Source organism: Panthera tigris, chromosome D4 (genome assembly GCF_018350195.1).
Source record: "Panthera tigris isolate Pti1 chromosome D4, P.tigris_Pti1_mat1.1, whole genome shotgun sequence".
Lineage (NCBI taxonomy): Eukaryota > Metazoa > Chordata > Mammalia > Carnivora > Felidae > Panthera > Panthera tigris.
This window is the reverse complement of record NC_056672.1, coordinates 80443237-80466704: the sequence shown is the minus strand read 5'-3', so window position 1 is coordinate 80466704 and position 23468 is coordinate 80443237. Positions and strand designations below refer to the sequence as shown.

The following is a 23468-nucleotide window of genomic DNA, read 5'->3' as shown; positions in this document are numbered from 1 at the left end:
GTGATGGCTTATCTCCCTGAGCATAATGTCAGGGTTCATCCATGTTGTAGTAGGTGTCAGAATTTCCTTCCTTTTTATGGCTGAATGATCTTCTATTGGACGGGAATAGCACAATTTGTCCATCCCCTCATCTGTTGATGGACACTCAGGTTTGGCTATTATGAGTCATGCTGATATGAACATGGATATACAAATATCGGTTCACCGAGAAGTATTCCTTGTACATTTAGATTTAGAGACCCTTGCTGCTGCCCACCCTTGCCACACTCCTCTGTTTTTTTCTTTTTTCCTAATGGAAAGTTTGGAAAATACAAAAAGGCACAATGAAGAGTATAGACGTCATGGATTTTTTTTTTTTTTTGGTGATATATATTTACAGGATTTTATATTCATGCTGCCCATAATTTTAAAAGTTTTATACATCCTGAGAGAGAATTTTGACAGATAGTCCCATCTATGTGGTAGGGAGAACAACGTGGAATGTATTTAAGGAACCGAGAGCGTGAACACGGAATGTGACCTTGGCCAGCCCTAGTCTTTCAGAGAGGAGTTCATTCAAAGTATGATCTTACCGTAACAGTCTACTGAGGGAGCTCTTTGTGGTGGTGCTTCCTTAAGACCATTATTAGTAGAGCGGGTTACCGCTAAAAGTCAGAATTTTGAACTGGGGTCTTTTCCCAGTCACATTTCTCAGATATCCACTAGGGGGCAGTAAAAGACATAAATTTTCCCTTAGGCCGGATGAGTAGCAAGCGGTCAGGCCACCACATCCTGTTTGCATCTCTTTCAACCACCCATGCATAGTTACAAGATAATGGATTTCACGTCCAACAGCGGCTCTGGGTAAAACTGGAGATACCACCAGCTGTAGCCTACGTGCCGGTCTTCCTCGCGTTCAGGCTAACATCAATGCAGAAAACTTCATTCTCTAGGTTGGTCCCAGATTGTGTTTTGCTTTAATTCACATTGGTTCAGCGATTCTCAAGCTAAGGGAACATCAGAATCACTCGTCATGCTTTTTCCAAAATCCACATGCCCAGGTCTCATCCCAGATCTATTAAATCAGACTCTCTCGGGCTGAGGCCTAGTTATAGACTGTATTTTTATTCCGGTCCTCGAGTTCACTAAGAACCAGTGCATTAGCGCTTGACTCTAATAACCGGAGGGAAAGGGCCACCCTTGAGTAAAACCTCGGAGGAGAGTGAATATGAATTCTGGAAAAGCTCTTTCCCTTTTAAAAATAGAAGTCACTGAAGGATCTGGTGGCTATGGGAACCCCACTTGGAAGAGCTATGAGGCTTTCCCATAGACTGTGCCTCTGTCGTAAGAAGCTGGGAACCTGAGAGAAGCTCTGGTACTGGGGAAGTCCTGGCAAACTCAGCATCTGTGGTTACAGCTCCAAGAAAGCCATGCTCGGGGGCCAGCCCCCTTATTGTACAGCCAGAGTTCAGATCCCAACTGTCTGCCACATTAAGAGAACCTTCCCTATAGTATTCGGGAGAAAGAGGCCTTTAATTTTATGTTGTAGAGGTAAATTGGCATAGAGAACCTGAGGTGAGGTCAGACAGCCTCCATCTCCTCGGAACCATCCCACCAGCCAGTTAGGTCAGCTTCCCAGTTTGAATTATGGGAGGACTGGATGGCATTGATCTCTGAGGATCCTTCCAGTTCTAAAATTTCAATGATCCCATTAGTATTAATAATCATGATTTGTATGGTCCTATTCTGGCAAAGAGCAGAAGAAATATTCAGTAATGCAGTGAATGACAGAGACTATTGACCACGTAGTTTAATTTATTTAAGGCATATACACTGAATTCAAAGGAGAAAATATTGCTCCCGATAATATATTGAACTGTTAGTATCTTTGGCATAGTAAAAGCTTTCCAGAGGGAAAAATTATCCATCGCTGCAAACTTGACATTTTTCACTTCCTGATCCATAACTGCCATTTCTCCAGCATGCTTATATTTACTGTGAAGGGCCAAATGTATGAATGCTTTGGATGAATATTAAATAACTACATAAACGTCAAGGTCACAGTTGCAAGAAAGGCTCAGTGGAGGGCCCTGGGAGGCTTGCATTGATCTCTCGTGAACTTCCATTCTCGAATCCTGCTGACAAGGGGAAACAATTGATGTGGACCATTATTAAGGTTTTAAGTGTTTCTCCATTGTTAAAGATCTTTTACAAGCCCGGAGTAACCGATAGTGCCCAAGGAATTGGCAAAAGCTTCACTTAGAAATATAGGCTGGCCAGAGAGATAAGTACAACCCAGAGTGCAGATGTCCTGGGCTGAGCCAAAGGTGGAGGGCTGGGGCGAGCCCAGTGCTGGGGCCCGCCACCTCCTCGGCCCCCCAGGCTCGGCTCTGAGTTACAGAGTTCAGAATGGAAGGCCTGTTCTGGGGTCCGGCACATCACAAGCTGCAGAGAGACCGGCTGCCCCTTTCACATCCACCTCCGCATTTCCTCCAGCTCCCCTCCCCCAGCGCGCCATTCAGTCCACAGCTGCACAGAGGACCTGACAAGTGTCCGGGGGAATTGGGTGCATATGAATTATGCAGACCTGCAGATCCAGACTGACTGTCTGGACTGGTCAAGTGCCCTGGATAATTATGTGAATGTCCTGCTGACCTGGAGATGGGAAGACAGCAGACATTATGGATGGCAGAATCTACTTTCAAAAAGATCTCCACAGACTGGAGGAGGATGGGCCCAGTCTACCAGATGAACTGAGTAATAGATATAAATGATGGCACGAACATTTCCCTGCACGAGCTCCCCGTTCGGTCTTAGGCTCGGCCCTTTGCACATTTTAGTTTATTTCTTTACCGCGAGCCAGTGAGGGTAGGTTTGTAGATCTCCATTTTGAAGAGGAAGAAACAGAGACATGGCAGGGTAGAGGAAGGTGCAGGTGCTGTAGAGTCCTTGATCGAGATTCCAATCCCACTTCTACCCCTCAGCTGACAAATCACTTCATCCTTAACAGTTAGGAATAGCTAGGCTTCGTGGCTGCCTTTCACGAGTCAGGTTCGGTGTGCTTAGACCTTTGCATTCATTATCTCATTTACTCTTCAGTGCAATCTTACTGCTATGTTACAGACTGAGGGAGTCACAGAGAACTTAAGTAACTCGCCCAAGGTCATGCAGTAAGCAGCAGGGCCAGGATCGAGCCCAGGCAGTCAGATTCCAGTGCCCACACTCTTAACAACTGCTGTGCCCTCTCTGCTTCCTATGTTGTAAAAAGAGAATCCTATTCTCTGTAAGGGGTAAACTCGGTAACTAATGTGCAGTGCCTAGTGGAGTTATCTGGCACATAATAGGCACTCATAAATGGTGTTAGCCATCCTCCTCCTCCTCCTCCTCGCCATCTTCCTTTTCCTCCTTACCATCATCATAGCACCATGAGTTAAATGACTTGTCTGGGGTTAGACTTCATAACTGACAAAGACCCTGGATTTGAACCTAGCTCCTGTGACTTCAGATCTGCCCGACTCTCAGTCCCCCTTCTGGAGGACAAGGCCGAGGGCAGTCCTTAGGTCACTATCTTGGTACCTAGTACAGTATTATCTCCCTGGTGCTCAGTGAATGCTCACAGAGGCAGGGCTCACTTTGTCACTCATTCACGAAACATGTGCTGAGGTCTTGCGCTGACTTGGGGGTCCAGAATATAATGCAACCATTCTTTTTTTCCCCCCGCCAGGTTCGAATGGTGAAAGACGGTGACCCATCCTGGAAGCCCACTTTTATTGTGAAACCTGATGGTGGTTGTCAGGGTGATGGAATCTACCTCGTTAAAGACCCCAGTGACATCCGCCTGGCAGGGACCCTTCAGAGCAGGCCAGCGGTGGTCCAGGAGTACATCTGCAAACCTCTTCTTATCGACAAACTCAAGTTTGATATTCGTCTGTATGTCTTACTCAAGTCCTTAGACCCCTTAGAGATTTATATAGCCAAAGACGGACTCTCTAGATTCTGCACAGAGCCATATCAGGAGCCCAACCCCAAAAATCTGCACCACATCTTTATGCACTTAACCAACTACTCGCTGAACATCCATAGTGGTAACTTTGTCCATTCGGACAGTACTAGCACGGGCAGCAAACGGACTTTTTCTAGCATTCTTTGTAGGTTGTCTTCCAAAGGTGTTGACATCAAGAAGGTCTGGTCTGATATCATCTCCTTGGTGATTAAGACTGTCATTGCCCTGACTCCAGAGCTCAAGGTTTTCTACCAGTCGGACATCCCTGCAGGGAGGCCGGGGCCCACATGCTTCCAGGTAACCCTCGCCTGTCTCCACCTGAGTTCCCAACCTTGATGGGGCCTATGGAGGGCTCCCAGCTTCCTGCGAGATGAGGGGTGGGGCGGCATGGCCAGAGGCCGGCAGGGGTGGGTGCTGGTGTGGTCTTTGGGGTTAAACCTGGGTCCAACTTTCTGTTTGCCAGCTGTGTGACTTGAGGCAAGTTATTTCCCTTCTCTCACCTGTAAGAAGAGACGACCTCCCTTAAAGGACTCTTGTAAGAATTAAATGAAATAACATACATAAAGCACAGTGCTTGCCGTTTATTTATTCATTCTCCCTTCTAGCATGTTTTACCACCTGCTTAGTAGGGGCCAGGCCCTGTCGCAGGTACTGGGGAGACAGTAAGTCAGGTCTCCACTGGCCGAGGCATAGAATTTACTAATATGAGAGACACGTGGTTGACGAAGCACCTGGTATAAAGTGTCGCGACTGCTAGAGTAGAGTAAGAAATGTACTGGGCACCGTGACATTGTGGGGCCATCTAACGTCCTCTAGGTGAGAGTGAGGGTAGTCTGGGAAGGCTTCGCAGGAGCCGAAATTGGATGGAGCGGGAGATTTCTGGATTGGGCTGGGGGAGACGGTGTTCCGGGGGCAACCAGGCAATTCAAGGAACTGAAAGAGGTTCAGTGTGGTTGGCGGGTGGGGTTTGAGGCAGAGCTTGGAGGGAGACGAGGGAAGAGGAGGCTGGACAGGTCGGTAGTGGCCGTCGAGGAAGGCTGAGGGGCCCCCCAGAGGGTGGTCGCAGGGACTGGCGTGCTCAGGTTCTCACGTTACAAAGAAGAAACCAAAGGCAGAGGGGAGAGTGGATTGGGCAAGGCTGGGAGCAGAGGCTGATGAACCGATGGCTTTCATACAAGCAAGAGGTGGTGTTCACTAGGATGAGGAAGGTCTCGGTGTGGGTGGAGAGAATAGGTCTGAGAGCCATTCTGGAAGTGGAAGGGCTGGGCTGGAGATGGGGTGGGGGGAGTGTGGTGGTGAGGGAGCAGCGGAGAGCCAACACGGACTCCCAGGAGGTCAGGCACTCGGATGGATGGATACAAACCTCAGGAAGGGGACCGGGCTTGTGTGGGGAAGGTCAGGAGTTGGACTCGACCATGCCCTTGAAGTGCCCGTGTGACATCCAAGTGGAGAGGTTGAGTGGACAGTCGGACATTTGGGCCTGGAGTTCAGGAGCGAGAGGCCGGGGCTGGGCTGGGAAGTCATCAGCATTCAGTGACTCAGGCCACGTGAGGCTGCAGGGAGGTGGGGCCTCAGAAGATCTCTGTGGGCACCACCATTCAGGCAAGGGAGAGGCGGCTCGGGTGGGGGGACCAGCAAAGGAGGTCAACAAGAAGGGGCTTGAGACATAGAAGGCATATCAGGAGGGGAAGCACCCTAAGTGCCAAGGAAGGCGTGCCTGGAGAAGGAGCGGGCAGGGAACGGCAGCGGCGAATGCCGAGATGTCACACGGGACCAGAACTGAAAGTGCCCGCTGAGCTTCGAGGTCTTCAGGGGAGTGATGGGGCAGGGGCCACGGTGTGGTGGACTGAGCCCAGGTGGGGGCGGGGAGTGGGAGTGACAGCAGAGGGTTTTCTCAGGGCCTTTGTCTGTGAAGTGGGTGGCCGGGAAGCTGGAGTCCAGGCGCTCAGGAGACACACAGGTTCCCACCACCAGATAAATCAGAATGGGGAGCAGATAGCAAGACCCTCTGGGACCCTGTCCATCTCATCTTTAGAATTACTTGTGGCAATCGACGTATAAATAGAATACACAGAACATGTGTGTAAGCTACGGAGCGGAACAACAGAATGGTCATCCCAAACGCACCCCCCGCCCCGCCCCGCCCCGTTCAAGATTGCCAACTACTGTGCTTGTCCCGATCCCATTTTCCTACCCACCCCTGGGCTCACGTTATCCGGAATTTTATGCGTACCATCCCCTTGTTTTTAAAAATCCTTTTGTGATGCACGAATGTATCCCTGAACAGTATATCGTTTCATTTTGCTTGGTTTTGAGATTTATAAAAACGCTGCCATAAAGTATACAGTCTTTTTCAACATTCTCTTCCACTGCATGTTGAGGTGTGGTGTTGGGGCTGTTTCCTGTGTATTGCTGTAGATGCCAGTGTAAATACACACTATTTGTCTGGGCTGTTCCTCGTCCTCCGTCTAAGGCGGGAGAGCAGCGGGTGGTGTGGAGCAAGGAGAGGAGACGCAGTGGGGCAGCGTCTCTAACGGATGGGCTGTTAATTCAATAGCAAGAGAGGGGGCTGGTCCCCAGGTGCAGGTGCCAAACAGAGAGGCCAAACAGAGAGCCCCTGGGGCTGGGCACTGGTCAGCAGGGTTTCCAGGCAGGCTGGTGGGACCCTTTGGAGGGCAATTCAGGCAGTGATCAGTTCCAGGAGGGGATGGCTGTCATCTGAAGATCTGTCCTTAGGCACTTGGACCTCAGGCTTTGGGTCCCAGGTGGGATGCCCAGCTCAGCCATCCGGTAGGCAGCTTAACGCATTAGAAAGGGTAAGTGGGCAGGATTTAGAGATAGGAATAGAGAAAACGCGTCTTATCCCAAGCCATGAGAAGATTGGGGGCAGGAGATAGTTGCAACGTGGAGGCATCCAGGGGTCATCCCGGGGGACCATGTGGTCACATCTGTTTGACGGTGACAGCTATTCCAGGAGTATCATGTGGGCCCAGCATGCACAGCCAAGCCACACAGCCCTGGCACAGTGAGCGTGCAGGGGGGAGGGGCCAGAGTGGTTGTTCGCTGCCTATCCTGCTGTGGACAGGCCGAACGGGGCAGTCATTGGGGTGGAACCAGGGGCCCACGCTGTGGGGAATTGGAGGGCAGACAGGGAGGGAGCCACTGGTTTGGACAGATCACGTCTAGCAAACAGAACCACAGCCCCCATATCTGTTTTCCATTGCTTGACCACACTAAATGCTTCCAGACCTGGGGGCCAGGGCATGAGCCCTGGGCTGGAAGTAACATTCCAAAGGAGAAGCTCTTCCTCTTTCCAGCTGTGTGACCTTGGGCAAGCTTCTTCACCACCCTGGGCCGCTGTCTCCCTGTCTGAATCGCCTACACTCACCTCCCCACCTGCCTTCTTAGGGGTAGCGTGAAGTATTATAGGTGAAAAACTTCGACAAGGCATAAAGTGTTAGGTGTTTGAAATTTGGTTTACCCTGCATTTCAGATTCACAGTGATTGAGAAAATACTATTCTTTTTCCCTTGGGGGCCTCTCTTAGTTACTTTATTCTTATCACTTGGTAAAACACTTGTTAGTTTGGGTCTCAAATACCTGAAGTGATTTGAAACTCAGAGATTTAGGGAGAAGGTATGGTTCTGCTATCGAGTTGCTGTGTGATCTTACATAAGTCACTTAACTTCTCTGTGCCTCGGTTTCCTCACCCTCCTTACAGTGCTGTTGTCCGCCCCACACGAGATAAAGAGTACAAAGGACTTTGCAAACTATAATGTGCTGTGCAGGTATAATAAATTATTTCTTTGTCGTGAAGCCCCCTTTGCCTGTAGCCTGGGCCCGGCCCACACTGCAGCATTCCAGGACATAGACTCTAGCCAACCACATTACATTTATCTTAAACATGTGATTGTGCCCCCTTTCCAATCATAGCCACAATAACTACTTGGGAAACTGTGGTGGCCCGGAGCAGCTGCTGGCACAGCTCAGGCTGTGGGCAGGTTTCCTGTAATCTGTTGCCTAGGGAACGTGGCAACCCTGTCATTCCAGCCCGGCTCCCGTCATCGCCCAGCCACACTGCTACCCACCCCCCTCTGCCGCCACAACACATCCCCATGTCAGTCTTCTTGGGGGCAGCAGTGTGACTCTGGCTTCAGCAGTAAGGTCCATCTGGGGGTAGATGATTCATGTGGCAGAAAAACACATGCAGAGGAAAGGTTTTCCGCTCAGCTTTCAAGAACATTCTTTCCCAATCCTGTTGCTTGGTCTGTATCTTCCTTTAGCTCTGTGTCTAATTCTCTCCTCGGCTCATGATCCTTTCCCTTAGATGTCTGGAGGAGACACCTTTCCTAAATGCTAACGCGCTTCTCTTTCTTCTCTGTCCTCTTGACCTCCTGCTCGCCTTCAGCCCCAGGCACCCCATAGGAAGGAGATCAGAAGCAGCCTTAAGGCCACACGAGGGCTTGGGGTTTGCTCTCAGACGCCCTGGGTTTGAACTAATAGCGGCTCCTTTTTCCAGCCACCCTAGCTGGTGAGTTTGCAAGTTAACCTTTCTTTGCCATAAATGCTGTAAGAGGGCCTGTCACAGAGAAAGGAGTAATTAACTTTGCCTGGCCCAATCAGGGAGGGCTTCCCAGAGGAGGAGCTGTTTTAGCTGGAGCTTAAGCATGGAGAAGAATTTGCCAAGCAGAAAGGGGCAAGGGTCCCCATAGTGACCTGCTTTCCCTTCCACCTCACTGGCCGCTGCTTCTGTGCCCCTCCTCTGGACCTTCAGTGTTGGGGATTCCCAGGACTCAGTGCCTGGAAAGTTCTTTTATGTACAACCACTCTCTAAATACCTCACTTAGCCCCGTGGCTTTAGGTACCAGCTATGTGCTGTTGACTCCTGAATTTTTATCTCCAGTCTTGACCTGTCCTGAGCTCCAGGCTGGTATATCCAGCTGCCCCCTTTCATTTTTTTCACCCAGACATCTAGTGGGACTTTCCCATCCAACATGTCCAAAATCAAACTCTTGAATTCCCTCCCAAACCTCGTCTCCCATTGTTTTCCTATTTCGGTAAATGCACGACGTCCGATCAGTTCCACAAACGGAAAACCTGAACCATCCTGCTTTCTTCTTTTCCTCTCCTCCCTAGATCTAATACACAAGCAACGCTTGCAGATAGATCCTAAATCTAACCACGTCTGACCAGCTCCACTGCTGCCGTCCTAGTCCAGGCAGGGGTCACCTTGCACTTGTACCACCTCCGTAGCCTCCTAATTGATGTCCTGTTTCCCACCCTTGCTGCTTATGGCCTATTTTTCTCACTGTAGCCAGAGTGATTCTTTCAGAACATGCCAGATCAAATTACTTCCCTTGTGCAAACTCTCCAACGGCTTTCTCGTTGCACTTGAAAGTCCTGGCTCCTTACCATGGCCTACAAGATGTGACATGACCTGTCCCTTGTCCTTCTATCTGACCTCATCTCCTACCATTGTCCCTCTTGCTCACCCCTTGCTGTTGTTCAAAAGTGACCTTTGCTCTTGCTGCTCCCTCTGCCTGGAATGCTCTTCCTTAGCTCTTCAAATGACTTACCCACTTACTTCATTCGGTCCCTATTCATGCATCCCCTCTCGAGGCTTTTGCTTCTGGTCATGATGGAACAACAAATCTTGACTTAACAGCCTTTTGAAAATGACTAGAAAGCTGGACAATGTGCATGAAATAAGTGGTTTCAGATTTTGGACAACAGACATCTCAGCACTGTGATCCCTGAGGAAGTGGGGGATGGAGCTGAGGTGAGTCCTACGGTTGCCACAACTTCCTGTCTGGGAGCAATCTCCTGGATATGGATGCGGGGAGGAGCCTGAACCAAGCCCTGTGACCTCAATGAGCTGAAGAGTTGGAGATCAAAGTTGGGGAAGGCTGAGGTATCTGGAATTCTGTGGACAGAATTCTGAAAAGGAGGGAGCTGAGCAGGGAACGGGCTCCAGAACCTGCAGAGACCCCTGTGTTGTTACTGAGTGCTAGGCCACCATGTGTGGAGTGTGGGTCAGTCAGAGTGTTTGTCACTCTGGGCAAAGAGTGACCGGTGAACTGATAGGCGAAACAACTTCTGGTGCCCACACAGAGCAGGGAGAGATGTTTATACACCGAGTAGCCAGTGTGGCTCATCCTTGGTGGTCATCAGGAGCATTCAGTGGAGGTTCCGGAGAAGTTGTGCCTTAATGGACTGACTCTTCCCTGGAATGAAAGTTACTCTAGACCCACCCTAGTGAAGTTTAAACAATAGGCCTTGGGGGCACCTGAGTGGCTCAGTTGGTTAAACATCTACTCTTAATTTCGGCCTAGGTCATGATCTCACGGTTCATGGATTCAAATCCTGCAACGGGCTCCGTGCTGACAGCATGGACCCTGCTTGGGATTTTCTCTCTCCCTCTCTCTCTGCCCTCCACCTCCCCCTCAAAATAAATAAATAAACATAAAAAATAGGCCTTGGAGGTATCAAACTAATCTGCAAATAACTAACTGCCAAAAAAGCCTAGCACTTTTTAAAAAACAAAACCTAGACACTCAGCATTGTAATGTTCACAGTGTCCAGCATCCATTCCCATCCAGCATTCAGCATCCAGGCATTCCACAGAGCAGGTAAGGCAATCCATACCAAGGGAGGAAACCAATACAAGCAGACCCAGAGTTACCAGCAACGATGAAACTAGTAGGGGAAGGATGTTACAACAGCTGCTATAACTATGCACGACATTTTAAAGGGAAATATGAGCTTAATGAAGAAGAGAGATGGAAGCTATTAAAAAGAACCACATGAACTTCCAGAAGAGAAAGATACAAAATATGAAATGAAAAATTCACTGAATGAGATTAGCAGATTAGACACTGCAGAAGAAATGGATCAGTGAACTTGAAGACACAGCAATAGAATAGAGAAAATGACAGGAAAAATAAGTGAACAGACCCTCACTTATCTCTGGTACAATATCAACATGTGTATAATTGGAGCTCCCCGAGCAGAAGAGACAAAGAAGATGCAGAAAGACTTTTTTTTGGAGAAATAGCCCCAGATTTCCAAATTTGAGAAAAAACTAGAAATCTGCAATCCAAGAAGCTCAGGAAACTCCAAGGAGGACACACACACACACACACACACACACACACACACACACACACACATCAAAGCTTAACAAAATCAAATTGTGGAAAACCAGTGATAAAAAAAAAACTTATGTTCAGAGGAACAAAGAATAACCAAAAAGTTATTCTGATCAGAAACTGTGGAAGCCAGAAGACGATGGGATGACAAGACCTTCCCTAGTTATCCTTCTAAACCACCAACCCTCCCCTCCACCTACCATATCACACTCATTTGTCTTGTTCACTGGTTTATCCTCAGGGCCTAGAATAGTACGGAGTATTTAGTAGGTGCTCAGTAAATATTTCATCAGTAAAGTTGTCTTCCAGATAGAAGAATATAAAGGAGAAAGCAGTAAAGCATCCTAGAACTACTAATAGTTCAACACAATTACAGCCCAAGATGTGCAGGGGGGAGGGGGAGGAAATAAGGCTGGAATGCGAGACAGATGTCAGGTCATAGAGGAATTTGTAGGACATGCCGTGGACCTAGGCCTTCATTCTGCAGGCAGGGATTTTAGGCAGAGGAATGCTAATCCTCTGTTTGCATTTTAGAAAAATTACTCTGGCAGCCCCTTGTGCCAGGTGAACTAGATGTGTGAGATCGAAAGCAGGGAAATGAATGGGAAAGCTATTAAATTAGTCCAGGTGAGAGCTGGTGCATACCTGATCTAGGCCAGGAGCGGTGAGGATGGGCCAGCTCTGGAAAGCTCTTCAGGAGGCAGAATGTACACGAGTTGGTGAGCAGCTAGATGTAAAAGATGAAGGAGAAAGTTTTAATTTGTGTAATTGGGTGGATAAGGAATACAGGAGGCAAAGTCGATTTTAGAGAAAGGTGCTGTATTAATGATCAATTGGCTGTGTAATAAATTACTCCCAAAGTAATAGTTTAGCGGCTTAAACTCACAAACATTTATTATCATTCAGTGTGTGTGGATCAGGAATCTAGGCTTCGGGGACTTCCTCTGGTTCAGTCTCCTACAAGGCTGCAATGACTACAGTTACCTCAAGGCCTGACTGGGGAAGAAGCCTGGGGGTAGGCCTCAGCACCCCCTGGCTGTTGGCTGGAGACATTAGTTCCTTGTCACCTGTGCCTCCAGGGGGGCAGTCCACAGCGTAGCAGCCAGCTTCCCTCAGAGTGTGTGAGCAAGAGAGTAAGAGAAGGCCTTCCAAGATGGAAGCCCTGGTCTTCTTATGATCTGATATTGAAAGTGACATCCCATCATTTCTGCCCTATGCTGTTTTTTAGAAATAAGTCACTAGGTGCAGCTCACACTCAAAGGGAAGGGATTACACAAGGGCATGATTGCCACGAGGTGGGGGTCATTGAGACCATTTTAGAGGCTAGTGAGTTTGGATAGTGATGCTGAGTTTGGATATGTTGAATTTGAGGACTCTGGGACCTCCCAGTTGGGACGACTCTGGATACAGATGGATGTGTAGTTCTAGGGTTCAAGAGAGAATCCCCCCTCATTGGAACATAGCTTGGACCTTGGCATGAGTTTACAAGTAATGGTGCAGGATCCTCTTCTTCCCAGGTTGTTTTAGAAGCTTCTAAAAGGGCTGAAAGATAACTTTGAATCCCCAGGGTGCCCCCTCGAGTAGGAGGTGTGCAACACATAATTGCTTGCATGAGGGCAGAGTATCATGTGACTGAAAAGTCCTCTTTCTCCTTTTGACAATTCTTGCTCTGCCACCAAACTGGAGGGAGGTTTTCTCCTTTCTAAGCTGCTTTTATGATCTGCATAAAGTGGCTGTTAGACTAAATTCGTAGTTTAAAAAATATATATATATGTACATATATATACATATATATATGTATGTATGTATATATGGATCCCCAGAGAAGAAAGCTTTATATATATATGTATATTATATATATTATACATTATATTTTACATATACATACACACACACACACACACACACACACACACACACACACGTATATATATAAAGCTTTCTTCTCTGGGGATCCAGTATATGAGATAGGTAAAAGTTGCTTTGATCTGGCCTCCCCAGTGCTTCCCCAGAAAAGAACCCCATTTTGAAAAACACTGGACCAAATTCCTGATTTTTTTCCAGCTCTATTCCAGAATTTTATGACAAGATCAACTCTAAGCTCCTCCCAGTTCCGTTATTCTGTTTATTGAGATCCACTGGTGCTACATATTTCATTGAACTTTTGAAAAGAAAACAACCTATATTTCCTTGAATTCATGAAAAAAATATAATAATGACCTTTATTAAATACTTACTATGTTTCAGGCACTGTGCAAAATATTTTACATTGCATTATTTTTATTTGGTCTTGGCTCCCCACTATTTATTGGATTGTAAGCTCCATGGGGTCAGGGACCTCGTCTAGTCCACTGCTATATTTCTAGAAGGTAGAATAGTTCCTGGGATATAGGAAAGCACTCAATAAATATTTTTTTGAATGAATGAACTAAGGTAAGTACTATTCTTATTCCCATTTTACAGATGAAGAAACTGGGGCTTAGAGTTGCTAAGTAACTTGCCCATAGTTATGCACATTAAAGGCAGAGCTAGGATTTGAAATGAGCTCTTCTGGACTCTAAAGCTACATAATGCCATTTCTTGTTGGTGGGATCGGTAGGAAACTGCAAAGGAAACTGGCAAATATTGAGTACCTCCTACATGATGAGCATAGTCATAGGTGCTTTTTGCTTCCATCATCAGCTACTCTGCAAGGTAGCTATCGTCAACTCTCATTTTTCATGAGGTATATGAAGCTCAGAGAGGCTACGCACTGCACCTAGAGTTGTCTAGCTAGTGCGAGAGACAGAGGTAGGATTGGAGCCAAGTATTTCTGACTCCAAAGCATTTCTGTACAAGACCCTACATATTCAACGACATGCACCCAAGTTTAGGTTCTAGAAAATACCATGCCATTGGTGGGTGCAGATCAGTATGGCTGTTGAGGTTTTGCCTTCTCCAGCTTTCCTATAACTTTATTTTCAGGAAACCGCTGTTCATTGAACCGAAAGAGCCCACCAAGCTGAGAAAGAGCGAGTCCAAGCTTCTAAGATGTAGCAGAAAGCAGCTGATGACTAAGGATGATAAATGCAGGCACCACAGCCCGCTGTTCTCTGTAGCCTCATCAACACCACATGCCTCAGCCCCGGTCTGCAGTTAGACTGATGATGTCACCAGAGTCTCCTAAAGGCCTCATCACTCATAGCCACTTGCCATATATTATTAAGTGGATCTATAATGCATGTAACATTTTCTACTGAATTTCCATTCCTTTCTTTTCATGACCAGGGAAAGAAAAATAGAGCAAGGGTGACTTTTTCCAACTTCTCATCCTCATTGCCCTTCACTGAAGAATAACCTCATCCTGAATTACCCCCAAAAATGGTCATTCAGGCTCTGATTTCATTAATAAGAATGAGGCTACAGTTGGATAATTACCATCTGACTAATGCACATTCTGTATAGACAAGTAAATGGGTTTCCCTTCATCTTTTCTGCTTGATCCTCAGAGGAGGGGATACAGCTGTATCTTTTTCTTTTTCTCTCCTTTATTCTCCATTTTATTTTTTGAAACTTTGGGACTGTGTCAATTATGTCAGAAGCTTTCTACCTTATCACCTCCTAGAGAGATAAGGAGAGTCCTCCCGAGAATCTGACGTCCTTGTGGTTTGAGTCTGAATCTAATTAGAACCAGTGATTTTGAGGATCGGGAGATGTTATGCAGGTGAAGGGTTGTTTCAGGCAGAGGGAAAGATGCACAGGGTGGCTTACCCCATCCTAGGGCTTGTGAGGAACTGAAGGAAGCCAAAGACAAAGCCTCACCTAAAGCAGCACGCTGGATGGAAGGGCAGGTGTCAAGGACACATGGTGTTGGGGTTAGCCTTGGGTGTGGGTCTGTGCAGTGACACAGCACTCCGTGCTCAGAAGGGCTCTGTGCTTGGTTTAATGCTCTGCTGCCACCATCATGAAATTGTCAGTACTTTTTGAACAAGTCTCCCCCTCCCCACCGTGTTTTCATCCTGCACTGGATCCCACAAATTCTGGAGCCAGCCTTACGTGGGTATGAAATCCAACTCTGTCACTTACTCGCTAGGCGAGCTTGGGGAAATCCATTGGCCTCTGTGAGACTCAGTTTCTGCTTTTGGAAAATGGAGAGCAGGATCCTTCCTTCAAACACACCGTCATGAGGACTAAACGAGATTATGAATAATTGGTGCATCGTGGAGTAATTGGTGCCTAATAAATATTCCCTTTCCTTAGCTAAGGAGCGTCTTTCAAAATCACTGGGGCGGGGGGGCAGGGGGGCATTGTTTTTCAAAACTGATTTGCCTGGGTTCTACTCTGAAAGATTCTGACTTGTAGGTGTGAGCTGGGGGATATGTGGTGGTTTTGAAAGGGGTCCTTAAGTGATACTGATGGACATCTGAGGTTATGAAAGGTAGCCTTGGGTTTTTAGAGATCTAGCTAAGAAGCAGCTTAATAGAGGAGAGCAGATGGAGAGGGAGAAATTGATGGGCACTACTGATCCTCAACATAATAAAAAACCTGTTAAGGAAGAAAGAGGTCACCGATATTGCTGAAATGCACCAGGAGATCTCATCCCATCATCAAGGTTCCTGTGAAATTTTCTGCTGTCCATTTAGCCTGACAAGAACACCCAGGGGCAGAGGGGCCGTGGACAAGAGAAGCCAGGGTCAAGGCGCAGGTTGGGGGCCAAGTGTGAACTTATTGTCACCTTAATGACCCTAACACCATACTCGATTCCTGAAAAGAAATTGTAGCTAGAGGGAGTAATCTTGAATTATGTGTATCCTACCCAGATTCTAGGCTTTGACATCCTTCTGATGAAAAATCTGAAGCCTATTCTCCTGGAAGTAAATGCAAATCCCAGCATGAGAATCGAACATGAGCAAGAAGTAAGTATTTTGAACGCCTCGTTGAATATATTGCCATACAACTGCACGTGCCCTCTCATGCTGTTCACTCGGCTAAACAAGGTTCAGCATTCTCAGATTTGCACAGTGAACTTCTGTTCCAGTCTAAATAGTTTCAGTTTTGTGGAGCTCTGAACAGAGTCTATAAATATAAGACCTCTCCGACCCCTGGTAACTTCTCAGCATGCCATTCTTCCAATTTTTAAGGTCTGCAGACACAGAGGCAGCTGAACCTTTCCATCAGTTTTGACGTGAACTAATTAATTAACCTCAGGAGATGAACTAATTGAAATTCTAGGAATATGATTTAGCCATGTTGACATACTTGAATCACTAACATAAATAGCACATTCAACAGTGGTTAGTGCATAAAAAAAGACTGGAAGGAAACACACCAAACACTAATATTGTGTTTTGGGGGGAGTATGTGGATTTCTTTTATTTTCTTAACCCCTTCTATATTTCCAAATTTTCTACAGCGAGCATGTATGATTTTGATAACTAGAAAGACATAGTGCTCCTTATGTATGTATTTCCGCTTTACATATTTTGTTGATTTGTTAAAGGAAACTGACACTGTAAAAGTAACATAAAGGGAGTCTTCAAAAAATTACCTTCTGTAGATGAACATAAGCAAAGCCTAACAGTTCAACCACTGGAGCCAATGCTAATAGGTACTTGGTACTGAATCACTCTCCACTGTAACACTGAATCCTTACCCATTCAAGCTTTCTCCGGGGGTCTTTGAAAATGTCCCCAGCCTTGTCGATGAAGAAGTGAAGGTGGCCGTGATCAGAGACACACTACGCCTGATGGACCCACTTAAGAAGAAAAGAGAGAACCAGTGAGTATACTTTTTATATCATTTATTTCTATCAACTCTGCTGGCAGTGTCCCAAGCAGCTAAGTTCTCTTAGAACATTGTAACATTGGAGTGAGATTTACACATTAAACAATCTAACCCATCATATTTTCATTTGTGGACATCAGCCTCCAAATATAGTGACTTGCAATCAGGAGATGGAGACTTGTATTTGAATCCAACGTTTGGGATTCAGCTGATGAATTTTTAGCTGACTGTTATTTGAATCTGGAAAGTCTCTTCTACGAACCCACTTTCCCCTGAGGTGGAATCTCCTCTCACCCACCACTGTTCACCTAGAGCTTTTCTTGGAAATGCCCAAACATAGGGAGAGAGTAAAACAAAACCAAGGAGAGGGCCATAGGTTGCTTGGACGTGATAAGAATCGTTTCCCTTTTCACTTTCTTCCTGACGTTTATACTCTTGCAGGATAAGTTTTTGGTTTCGACGTTTGCAGGGCCACTTGAAGTTCTGGGAGTTCTGTATTCTTTACAATTATTGTTCTTTTCCATCCCACTGGCCCCAGGGTACGTTACCCCAGTTGGGGCATTGTTAAGAGTATGTGCCCCACCCCTCCCTCCCCGGAATCACCCCAGAAATGAACAGCATCTCATCTGGGTATTTTGTTTTGTTTTTATCAAATTCCTGGCTCTCGCAAAGTAAATATCGTTATGCTTGTTTTAGGCAAAAAAATCAAAGCCCTCCTTGTCCCCCCAACAAATCAGCTTGACCTAAATGCCCGCAGACAAATAAAGCACTTGTCAGCTATGGCTCGAGACCTCAGGGAGCATGGACTTCCCTTTCCTAAGCAAGTGGTGTTTTGTGAGTTCCTCTCCTGCAGCACCTCACCAGCTGGGCTCAAGCCCAGATAGTGCTAGAATATTCTGCACTGGTGCTTCTCCCTTGGCTGCATGTTAGAACCATCTGGAGAGCTTTCATAAATACCAGTGTGAGGGCCCCCGCTTCTAGAGACGCCGATTTTAAGGAGCCTGGGCTTGAGGGCTGGCCACAGAAGTATTTTATGTTCCCTAGGTGATTCTACCATGCAGTCAAGGTTGAGTGCCACTGCCTGGCAGGAAATGTCACTCTGTAGGAGCATTTGTCATATTCTGAGTCAGGCTGGATGGTGCCTGCTCGGTTGAGTGTTCCTCTGGGGCGTTCTTCCCCGCGGGAAGCACAGATTGCCATTGTTGGCAAGACCTGGCCGAGAACATTCACCTGCAGTTTGGAGGGCCAGTCGCGCCGGATGTGGCTTCGGCCAATTAGAGCTTCAAAGTGGTGGCCTGTCAGCTCTGCCGCATCCTGGGTGTGGCCCCAACACCATGGGTAACGTGTCCATTCGTATGTACACGTGACTGCTTTCTTCCGCCATCCCGAAGGAAAGGCAGCAGGTGGATTGCAGTTTGGTCAGATTAATTGCAATAAAACTCATTCCTTAAACATCTACTCTCTAAGGGTTATCGATCTCCCTGATAGAGGTTAGGTCTTGGGAGATTGTGTGGCACTGTGGGGAGGCTTCAGTGGCTATCCATGTCAGTATGACACGCCGGTACAGCTCTTTGAAGATGACCTTGACACATTAGCAGTCTGATTTGTGTGTGTGTATGTGTGTGGGAACAAATCCAGAGGCCATTGTGTGGCCATGAAACAGGAAAAGATATAAAAGTATCACTGTATTTTCACATTAAGTGATATTGAAACATGATTAGCTTTCTTCTTGTTGTTTCAGTTTTTTTGTGTTCCGTTTTGTTTTGTTTTGTTTTGTTTACCCACACCTGGCATTCTGGATCATCTCTGTGAGCTGCACAACTAAAATTTAATAGCAACGGGGCACGGGACCAAAGGAAGGTCGTGCAAGACATTTGCAGCTTACCAATCATAAGTAGCAGAACCTTGTTTTAACTGAAGGAGCACTGGCTCTTTTAAAAATTGATAACCAGGAATAGGTAAAATTTCTAGAACCTGACCTCAATTCTAATATAAATCTTTCCTCTCCCCCTTTTCTTACCTAGAATATAAGGGGGTATATGAATAGCCAAATGTCATTTACTGATAATTTTCCTAAATTTCACCTTTAAAAAAAAAACACAGTAATGATCGTCCATGAAAGTACTTTGTAATCCGTAAAGTGCATTTGTATGTAAGGAATTATTATTACCATTTTGGTAACTTGACCATGCAGATAAAAAAAGCTAAAATTATCCTCAAATCCTCTGTGTAGAAATGTTTCAGAATAACTTGAAAAAGCACCATACTTATGCCCACAGAAAATGCCCAGTGTAGTAATGCTGAATCATATGTGTCCAAATCAGACACCGTGTCACTGTGCAGAAAATGATGTCACAGAGACTTCTAGGATGGGAGGGAGCTTCAGAAACCAGAGTGTCTTGTGTTTAAATAGGATCTGACCTAAACCTTTATTTTTTTAAATTAATTTATTTTTGTTATTTTTTTTAACGTTTATTTATTTTTGAGAGAGAGAGAGAGACAGGATGTGAGGAGGGGAGGGGCAGAAAGAGAAGGAGACACAGAATCCAAAGCAGGCTCCAGGCTCTGAGCCGTCAGCCCAGAGCCCGATGTGGGGCTCGGACCTACAAACCGTGAGATCATGATCTGAGCCGAAGTCGGACGCTCAACCGACTGAGCCACCCAGGCGTCCATGACCTAAACCTTTAAAAACAGATGGTTTCCTAGCCTTTCCCTACAACTCTTTAGCAAACGAGGGTCTGCAGTGTCCCTCGTTACTTCGTTCTTGAGCACATGTCGTCAGCACGACCACTGAGGTGGGTCTTCACCGTCCCCATATACGCTGAGGAGGAATGGTAGATAGAGGTCCTGACCTCTTCGTGCCTCTCAACTTCTCTGGGAAGGTGCCGAGGGGACGTGTGTCCATGCGTCAGGCATCTTCACACACCTCAGGGGCTGACAGGCTGGGGTCACTTTCTTGGTGGGACTGAAAGCGGCCCTCGTGCCTTCCTTGGGCACAGGAGCTGGTGACTGCACGTACCCTTCCTGGCCTAGCTGGAGGCTTTCTCCTGAGCTCGAAGGGACGAGCTTTAAGTTCCGACCTCAGGATTGTTGCAGAGCTGTGTGAGCCTCAGTGTCCTTTTCTATAAAATGGCATTTAAATGAAACAACATGAAAAACTATTCAGAGTAGCCACTTAATCATGCTTAGCTCACCACTCAAAATAAAACAATCTACTAGAATATAAGAAGAAAACACCAAAAAATAAAGCTTAGCTATTGTTATCTTTCTGGGTATACTTAGAGTAGAATTCTGAGTTACGTATCCTAAAACTGAAGCTACGGGACCGCTGTGGACATTGGAGCTGTTTGCCAATGGAAGGTTCCGTTTCTGAGTAGCAAGATATTACTGGCCCAGGCATATTTATTTGTTGGATTAAGGAAAAATACCTTTGGCCCCTGAAGGAATAAAATAGCTGTCTGAACTATGACAACATTTTATAATATGAGGTGATTCTGATTTACACATTAGGGTTCTTTGGAGGCATTGTAGGGACATGCGAAGAGGGAGGCTGATGGGGTGGGACTCTGGAAATATCATATATCTGTGCGTATACACACATATATGGAGGTAAAATTCACATAGCATAAAATTGACTATTTAAATTCCATGGCACTTAGTACAGTCACGGTGTTATGCAACCACCACCCCTATCTAACTGCTTCCAAAATGTCAACCCCTAAAGGAAACCCTGTACCCATGAAGCAGCCACTTCTCGTTCCCACCTCCCGCAACCTACTCTCTGTCTCCGGATCGACTTATTCCAGACACGTCATATAAGTAGAATCATGCAGTGTGCGGTCTTTTGTGTCTGGTTTCTTTCACTTAGCATGTTTTCAAAGTTCACCCATGTTGTGGCATGTATCAGTACTTTTTCCTTTTTACGGCCAAATAATATTCCGTTATATGGGTATATTATATTTTATTATCTGTTTGTCACTTGATGGACATCTGGGTGGAAGCAATTATCTATTTCATATTTTGGCCTTCTACAGGAGATTTCATTTGAGAGCACAGAATCTTTTTAACGTTGTTGGTTTACTCCAGCCCCGTCATTATATTGAGAGAAGCACGGACTGTTAGAATCAGAAGGGATCTAGAAACCATGTGCCAGTCGGCTCCCTGGTTCGGGAATCTCTTCCTGACAGAGGAGCAGCCCGTGTCCTGGTGAGGCACTGTATGTGGCATCAGCCAGGTCTGGGGTGAAGTTTCTCACCTCTGATCGCTGCGCCATGAGCTTGGCCGAGGGACTTTGTTCTTCCATCTGGTCTTTAACAATGGGGATGGAGATATCTCCTTGACTGGATTGTCATGGTCACCGTATGAAGTGACACCTATTGAGAGAGCCTCATGACATCTGAAAACATTAGACAAACGCTAGTCCTTAGGCCCACCAAGTGGCCAATCAGGCTTCGGGGTTCTCCTGATGGTGACCAATAGGTCACCAGCTTCTGAAGCAGCCTGTCTGTCGTACATAAAGGTTCTGCACACGTGCATCATACAAGACGAAACCCAGATGGAGAAGGTCAGTAACTTGTCACAAGTCACAAAGCTCGTCAGAGGCAGAGTGGGAGCTGGATCCAGGGTCTCCCAACTTCAACACCAGTGTCTCTCCATTTTGCCACGTTGTTCCACTGACCTCCAGCTTCTCCAAGGATTCAAAGCTAAGCTTGTAAGATAGGGGAGAAAATCAGGAGAATCAATGGAAAGTTTTGCTTTTGTCAAGGTATGTGGGTGCCCTCAGTCTTTTTTTTTTTTTTTTTTTAACTTCTATCTGCAACAGAAGTGAAGAAATTGCATTCCTGGATTATTTTAGAAACAAAGTGATGATTCCATCAATTCATTAATTTTGGAAGATTGGTTTACCTTGGGGAGCCATCTTAGTAGCATTTTTCCTCTTTTCCTGAATGTAGATATTTCTGGGACCCAAATTCGTTTCTCAGGAATCCTAGCCCTTCAGGGCCTCAGAGAAGTGTAAGTGAAGTCAGAGACAGGAAGGCTTGGAGGAGTCTAAAGGGACTTTCTTGATATGGTGATGCCATGCAGTGCCTGGGAACTGCGATATAGACTGCCCATCTCTTATTCAGAAGCGTGTATTTGGAACACGACTTACATAAGGCACGGAGGCCTCTTTTCTCCCAGTAACATCTCACCGCCCTCTCCCAGTTCCGTTTACTTCCCATCACAGGAACGACCAGGTGTATTATCAGGGTGTTGGGGCAGCTTTTGACCTGATCTAAACAGCTTTATCCTCTGAAGGCTTCACTGAGAGCTCAGGCTTCACTTCTGACCTTGACTCCAAGCATCTCCCTTGGATCCTGCACCATGTTTAGAGCCAATAAATTAAAAGAATCCCCAGATTCGTTTGATTCCACATAGAATCTAGGATAAAGCCGGAACATTCTATGAGAAAACAGACCAAGAAATCTCCCAGTGGAAAAGAGACCAAGAAATCTCCCAGTGCTTCAGTTTCACAGCTGGGGCTTGTACCAAGACCAAGGAATGTAACTCTGTCCCATCCTGGAGAAGATTATCAAAAACACATTAATCAGAGGTCCTCTAAGTCCAGACCTCTGCCACTTAAACAGACAGTGTATTCTACTGAAATCCCCTCAGTGGTAGGGAAGAGAGGCTCTTAAAACGTGTAGACTAAACATGCCTTCATAAATGCAGGATGTTATCTTTCTTATCAGAGAATATTCTTCTGCAAACAGTCTTTCCGAAGAATCATCTAACCATCCTGACAAATGGCCCGTCCGTGCTTGCACGGCTGACATGTTGTTGAAATTCTGGGTCTCACTGATTCCTAAGGATTCCTTTGTGGCAAGACCCTACAGATCAGGACACACTGACCCCAGGCACCTTTGACGATTTCTACATAAATCAGGAGCCCGGGTCACAGAGAGACGAATATTTGCATATTTATATGCATTTCATTGCAAATCCTTCATTTCATGTCAAGGATTAGAGAAACAGCTATGGACTATTAGGGTATTTGTTGAGCACTTACTGTGTGCCAGGGAGAAGTCTTACGAAACTGAATTAGCTCACAGGCCAGTGGGAGAAGTGAGAGAGATCCACACATACAGATCTATAAGGTGGAAAGTGCAAAGTGTTCTCTAAAGGTAAAGACAAATTGTCAAGGGAGAAAAATACAAGAAAAGATTATTTATTTTTTAATTAATGGATAGTTGAAAAAATTAATGGATAATTGATAATTAATGGATAGTTGAAAAAAAAAAGGGGCACCTGGGTGGCTCCGTTGGTTGAGTGTCCAACTTCAGCTCAGAGCAAGATCTCATGGTTCATGGGCTCAAGCCCTATGTCAGGCTCTGTGCAGACAGCTCAGAGACAGGGACCTGCTTTGGATTCTGTGTCTCTCTCTCTCTGTCCCTCCTCCACCCATGTTTTCTCTCTCTCTCTCTCTCAAAATAAATAAATAAATATTTTTAAAAAAACTGACAAGGAGAAAATGGCACTTGAACCGAGGAGAAGTAATCTTTGAAACATACAAATGGACGGAAGGACGTCCAAACA

General features: G+C 46.1%; 1 protein-coding gene and 1 long non-coding RNA gene across 9 annotated transcripts in view; one reads left to right on the top strand and one right to left on the bottom strand.

Moving 5' to 3' along the window:
- TTLL11 (tubulin tyrosine ligase like 11) overlaps positions 1–23468 on the top strand; it is a 237066-nt gene that overhangs the window by 95128 nt on the left and 118470 nt on the right. For all 7 annotated transcript variants that reach the window (XM_042963433.1, XM_007094509.2, XM_042963438.1 and 4 more), the window contains 3 exons: positions 3704–4279; positions 15929–16024; positions 16771–16886. In XM_042963433.1, coding sequence (XP_042819367.1) covers positions 3704–4279; positions 15929–16024; positions 16771–16886 — 788 coding nt within the window. The remainder of the gene's footprint in view (positions 1–3703; positions 4280–15928; positions 16025–16770; positions 16887–23468) is intronic.
- LOC122232940 lies at positions 1594–22285 on the bottom strand. 2 transcript variants are annotated; one of them, XR_006210326.1, is made up of 4 exons: positions 21148–22285; positions 16762–16863; positions 11775–11856; positions 1594–2117 (listed from the first exon to the last, which is right to left on the bottom strand). It is a non-coding gene; the product is annotated as an uncharacterized LOC122232940 (long non-coding RNA). The 2 variants fall into 2 exon arrangements; XR_006210327.1 differs by having other exon boundaries at positions 1594–2114.